Source organism: Lepus europaeus, chromosome 23 (assembly GCF_033115175.1).
Source record: "Lepus europaeus isolate LE1 chromosome 23, mLepTim1.pri, whole genome shotgun sequence".
Taxonomy (NCBI): Eukaryota; Metazoa; Chordata; class Mammalia; order Lagomorpha; family Leporidae; genus Lepus; species Lepus europaeus.
The window spans coordinates 4,685,367-4,691,366 of NC_084849.1; the positions used below are offsets into that span (position 1 = coordinate 4,685,367).

The 6,000-nt window shown below is 65.5% G+C and overlaps 1 protein-coding gene across 3 annotated transcripts in view; it reads right to left on the minus strand.

The window, feature by feature from the left end:
• The window catches only part of AACS (acetoacetyl-CoA synthetase), a 42,717-nt gene extending 37,061 nt beyond the window's left edge, over nucleotides 1-5,656 (minus strand). For all 3 annotated transcript variants that reach the window (XM_062182555.1, XM_062182552.1, XM_062182553.1), the window contains exons 1-2: nucleotides 5,494-5,656; nucleotides 225-328 (exon numbers count right to left, since the gene is read on the minus strand). In XM_062182555.1, coding sequence (XP_062038539.1) covers nucleotides 225-328; nucleotides 5,494-5,626 — 237 coding nt within the window. In that variant the 5' untranslated portion in view covers nucleotides 5,627-5,656. The remainder of the gene's footprint in view (nucleotides 1-224; nucleotides 329-5,493) is intronic.
• Between the last annotated feature and the right edge of the window lie 344 nt (nucleotides 5,657-6,000).

The following is a 6,000-nucleotide window of genomic DNA, read 5'->3' on the forward strand; positions in this document are numbered from 1 at the left end:
GCTGAGGACCACTCAAGCTCCCAGGACAGGGCTGGGGCCACGTGCAGCAGAGGTCCCGCGGCCCACCTCAGCAAGTGCCAGTTCCTAGGGCCACAGCTCCACGCCACTGCTGTGAGGAAGACAGGACCGCATCCCCCGAGCTCACGTCCCACCCTGAGCTCACGTCCCACCCTGAGCTCACGTCCTACCCTGAGCTCACGTCCCACCCTGAGACGCGGCCTCACCTCATCATACATGCGTGAGAAGACAATGCCACTGAACTTCCAGAACTCCGCCCAGAAGTCCGGATACGACTCCACGGACCAATGGTACAAGTCGTTGTAATTCTCTGCAAACGAAACGAGACGGGGCAGAGCTCAGGAGAGCCGGGAAGGCAGGCACGGAGGTCCACTTGCCCGCGCGAGCCAGGAGCTCTGGGGAGCAGCGGCCCCTGGAGGTGGGGCTTGGCTGTCACTGAGGCCAACCCACCAAGTCCGGTCCCCAGAGGGGACCAAGGCCACAGGGTGCAGGCTGGAGAACTCAGGCTCCGGAGCGGGGACACCGGACTCCAGCCCTGGCCCAGCCCCGCACCAGCTGAGCGACCTTGGCCGAGTGCCCTCAGCCCCTGCTGCACGAGGCAGACGAACGGTGGCCGTCTGGTGGCTGCTCTCAGTCCTACGCGAGCACCTCCACAGTGTGGTCAGAACAGGGACACGGCCACGAGGGCACAGGTGGGCTTTGCAGTTGTACCCCACACGCTGAGAAGAGCTGGGGCGACAGGCTGGGGGGCCCAGAGCTCCTAACCGGCAGCTCGTGACACGCGTCCCACGTCAGTACATGGGGCAGGGGAAGGGGCGGCTGGATTGTTTATTTTGACCTCTGAGTTAGGAACACATTCAGACGTCTCAGGATCACAGACCTATAAGAGGCGGTACAGTAACAACGTCCCTCCTCAGAGTTCACACCTGGGCCAAGCTCTCCACGCTTCACCTGCGTGAACACCCACCCACTGGGACGGACGGCAGCCCCTTGCCCTCTCTGGACCGTCTCTATCTGGGACGTTCCAGGTAGGAGATGCATCCACGCGCACTCCCAAACGCAAAACCAGCAACTGGCTCCGTGCACAGCCTCCCATGGCCACTGGGCTCAGCAAGACATTTAAATATCAACCCCCCCTTCCCCAAGACTCCGGGAGTAGGCCGCCTTACTCTCCGCTCTCTAACTGGCTTCTTCCACTACAGACTTGCATCAGAGCATAAAAAGCTGCCCCGTCCTTTGCAACTGCATGGTACTGCGCTGTAACTGGGGCACAGCACATTCAACCAGTGCCCCAGGGATGACCCAGGCAGGCCGAGGCTGGTGGGGACAAAAAGCCTAACTGCCCTTGCTGACCCCTCGCGCTCACAGCCCAGGCTCCCTGATCCTGCCCACTGAGGGCTGGGGCAACAGGAGGGTGTGGGCGGGCCCCGGCAGCAGGGCTGGGTGTGGACACTCAGAGGATGCCCTCCTCAGCTGTGGAAACACCAGAGGCCCAGCCAGAGCGCGCGGGAGGGAGCAGGTGCAGCAAGAAGGAAGATCACGCCACATGCACAGGAGTCGGCTCCCAGGGCAGCCGGCCAGGATCACAGAACAGACTGCAGCTCCTCGGCGTGGCCCGGAGCGGGGACACCAGTGACGCTGCAGGGGCCATGGACCGGGCTGAGCAAGCACACACAGAAACGCCAGGGATGGCGAGGCTGGGAGCCCAGGCCGGCCCCGACTCCAGGGAACTTGCCCGGCCTGCTCAGGAAGACACTCTGCTGCTCCCTCCTGGGAAATCGCTGTCTGGAGGGGGCCACGGCCCCTCCCACGAGAGTGGAGCAGTCGCCCTGGGCTGCAGGGTCAGGCTGGAAGACCTGGCTGAGACCATCGGCTCTGCCCCCTCCTGGGGACTGACCTCGTCTGCTTCCCCTCCCTGAGCTCAGCACTGTCACCTGTCACACGGGGACACGCTGCTGTGCAGACCATGAGGACTCCTGGTTACAAGGCACAGGCTCCGGAGGTCAGCCGTCCTGGGTCACAGGTGCCTCTCTGACTGGGGCACCTGGGACACACCCTTCCCTTTCTCTGGCCAAAGTTTCTTCCTCCAGGAGAGGAGGAGAATGACACAGAGGGTGCCCGAAGGGGTTGACCGTCAGCATCACCCAGAAGGCCTCCAGGAATGCCTCGCGGGAGGACCCCCGAGCACACGCAAGGCTGAGACCCGGATGCAGGGAGTGAGGAGGAGGAGTCTGTCCACCTCTCACTCTGGGAGAGAGGAGCCCCTCTCTCTCCCAGCACCCCAGCCACAGACCCCGCCTCGAGCTGACAGAAGATGAGCACAGGCGTGAAGCCCCTCCGAGGCCCAAGTCAACAGCGTGTCCTCCATCAGCACCCTGAGGGAGAGCAGGGGCCCGGGAGTCGGGGAACAAGCGTGCAGAGGCGCCTGCAGAGAACAGCGGTGTGGGCCGACAGCTGGGCCGTCACCCAGTACCAGGCTTCAGACAAGCGGCGGGCCGGCCTGCAGGCCTCTGCTCTCCTGTCCCCGCCTGAACTCACACCCTGCCACCCAGCAGCCCACACCGCACACCGACTTTCCCTGGCCCCTCCTGGTCCCCGTCGCCCTCCGGGCTTTCACCCCTTCCTCTCTCCACCTGTGAGATGTCGGCTCGCCTACACCTTCAGTTCTCAGCTAAAGATTCGGCCAGCAACCTTCCTTTAAAAAAAAAAAAAAAAAAAGACTGACGCGGAAGCCAGCAGCCAAAAGCTCCATCCCAATCTCCTCGCAGGTACGCTGGCAGGAAGCTGGATAGGAAAGAGAGTAGCCGGGACTGGAACCAGGCACTCCAATACGGGATGTGGGCCTCCCGAGTGGTGGCTGCACCCCTGGCCCTCACTCAGTTCTTGGGACAGTGTTCTCTGCTAACCCCAGCACTCCACGGGGTACTCAGGACGCAGACGCCAACCTGCGGCATCCTCCCCACGCCCGGCGTTGGCTGGCAGCACCGTCTTGGCCCGAGCCTTCCCCTAACCATGCTGGGGCTGTCTCAGAGCAGGGGCCAAGCCTCGTTTGCTGGCAAGCTCCATCCCAGCTGCTCGCAGACAGCTGATCTGCACTGTGGCACGCAGGCTACTCGGCACAGTCCTTCCAAAAGGCATGTCCTTTGAAGCTGGGGCCACTCCCGGCCCCCTGGCTACAGAGGCCTGCTCCTCACAGCACGTCCTTGCAGGAGGCCTCGCGTCACACAGGTGCACGCCGCTTCCGAGCCTGCATCAGGGGCCCCCAAGCCTGCAAGGGGACCACGGGAAGCAAGGACAGGACAAAGCAATGTTCTCCAGTGGTGGAAAGGGGGAATGTGTAGCTCCCGAGACACAGGCACAGAAGCCTCCTTGGGGGGGGGGGGGGGGGCAGGAAAGGTCCCTCCCTCCAGGCCTGCCTTGCTCTCTGTGTGCACCCTCTACGCCAGCTGTGAGCGACCCACGGTCGGGGACACGTTCACGGACAGAGCCACTGTCTTTCAGCAATGAGAGCGCTCACCAGCCATGAAAAGTCAAAGCCAGGTCCACGTGTACCTGGTGGAGGAGAGAAGACACTCGGAGAGAAGGTGGCACTTGAGTGAGGTCGGCCGAGGGAGAGGAGAGAGGCGGGCGGAGTGGGAGGAGGACAAAGGGCAGAAACAGAAACACCCCACCAGGCCGGGGCGGGGAGCAGCTGCCTCGCAGGAAGGCTGGAAAGCTTGCTTTTCACGGTGGTCTCTCAACTTTTAAATGCAAGCAACTCAGGGCTGGAGCTGTGGCGTAGCGGGTAAAGCCGCCACCTGCAGTGCCAGCATCCCATATGGGCTCTGGTTCTAGTCCCAGCTACTCCACTTCTGATCCAGTTCTCTGCTGTGGCCTGGGAAAGCAGAAGATGGCATAAGTGCTTGGGCCCCTGCACCCGCGTGGGAGACCTGGAAGAAGCTCCTGGCTCCTGGCTTCGGATCAGCACAGCTCCAGTCATCTGGGGAGTGAACCAGTGGATGTAAGACCTCTCTCTCTACCTCTGCCTCTCTGTAAATCTGCCTTTCAAATTAAGAAATAAACCTTTAAAAAAATAAAATAAATGCAAGCAACTCAACAGTGTGTCTGGGGATCAGCTCTGATCCCGGGCCACCAGTCCAAGAGCCTGGCAGGAGGAAGTCAGGCAGGCCGGGGCTGCCAGCGTGCACTCTGCCACCTGCAGACCAGGCGCAGCGCCGGGCCACCCCAGGGTGCCCTCCTGCCCACCGATGACTGACTACAGATGAAGAAGCAGAGGCCTGGGGGACTCCACACTTGCTCCTGAGCAGAGGGGAAGGGGCAGAGCCAGTTCCAACTCCAGGGGCTCAGATTTCAGACTCCTCTCACCACGTCCCACCCAGGAAGGGGGTGCTGTCCACCTCACAGGGCTGCCCTTCGGGGAAACTGCTTAGCAAAGCGCCAGGGCAGACAAGAGTAGGAGATGGGTACCTTATCACTGCTGGCAGAGGAGACAGACACGGAGTTAAGAGGAGGGGCACAGCAGGAGGCGACACCCCCCTCCCCAGACACCCGGCCTCCTGGGCCTTCCTGTTCACCCCCTCCAACCAACCAACCTGAGACCACTCAAACACCCAGCTCCCAGTGGGGGGGAGGGAGCTGGGTTTGCCAAGGGAAGGGGCACTGGGCCCGGGTGGGGATGGGGGTGGGTGCCTGGGAGCTGCCACGTGCCAGTCGGTTGGTCCACAGGAACCAGAGAGCCTCTGAGCTGGCAGAGGCTAAGGGCTAAGCCACACCTGTGCCTGCAAATCTTCGGGGCACACCCGGACGGCAGCAAAGCAGGAAGCAGGAAACCGATGGTTCAGGAGGAGGAAAGCCCCGGGGCAGCCGTGCTGCTTGGGGCTGGCAGGGAGGGGAACCAGGCTCCTGAGCCGGCCTGCCGGGGCAGGGCGGGGGCTCGGCCCGCTTCTGGGATGGAGACCTCCCCAGAGAGACACGCGGCTGAGGGCGGAAGCGCTGAAAGCCTGGATGAGCAGAGAATCCCTGAGGATGCCCGGGCAGCAGGGTGGAGCCCTCGGAGCCAGCACGCGGGCGGCCCTCGCCCCCCGAACCGGGGCCCCCGCGCCCCCTCCGGACGGACAGGCGTGCGCCAGGGGGCCGGGCGGTGGCTCAAGGACGGTCCCTGCCCAGGGCCAACCCCAGTCCCAGGAGGGCGCCCCGGACCATCCCTCCGGGTCCCCGGAACTGCTGATGGACACACGTCAGAGGCTCTCCGGACGGAGAAGCCCCGGCTTGGAGGCTGGGACCCCACGGAGCACGGCCAAGGACCCGACGCCATCCAAGGGGTGGCCGTCCGGGGGCGGGCACCGGCGTGGGCTGAGCGCCCCCCACGCCCCCGAGAGAAGAGCCCCCGGGTCAAGCGGCCCCTGCGAGCCCACAGCAGGAAAACGGACACCCGGGACGCCGACGGCGACGCCAGCAGCGGGGGGCGCGCCTCACCCAGCGCCAGGCCGCAGGCGGCGCGCGCCACCGCCCGGAAGCGGTCCATCTGCGTGCTCCTCTTGCTGTCGGGCTCCCACATCACCCGGCACTCCATGATCTCCTCACGCCCGGCCCGCGGCTCCTTGGACATGGCTGCGGGCGGCCGGGGCGGCGGCGGGGCCGGGCCGGGGGCGGCGGTGGCGGGGCCGGGCCGGGGGCGGCGGGGCCGGGCCGGGGCGGCGCGGGGCGCGGGGCGCTGAGGCGACGGCGCTGACGGCGGGGAGCGCGCGACTGGGACGGCGCCGCCGCCGCCTCCCGCGGGACACCCGGGGCGCCCAGCCCCGCGCACGCCCCGCCCTCCCCGCACGCCCCGCCCTCCCCGCGCGCCCCGCCCCGTCGCGTGTAACCCTCCGCCGGCCGCGCGGCGCAAAGAGTGCTCGCCGCGGGGGGTGGGGGGGAGCGGTGCGCGTGCGCGCCCAGGCTGCTCTCCCCCGAGGGCTGCGGGCCCCGCGCGTGTGCGCTCGC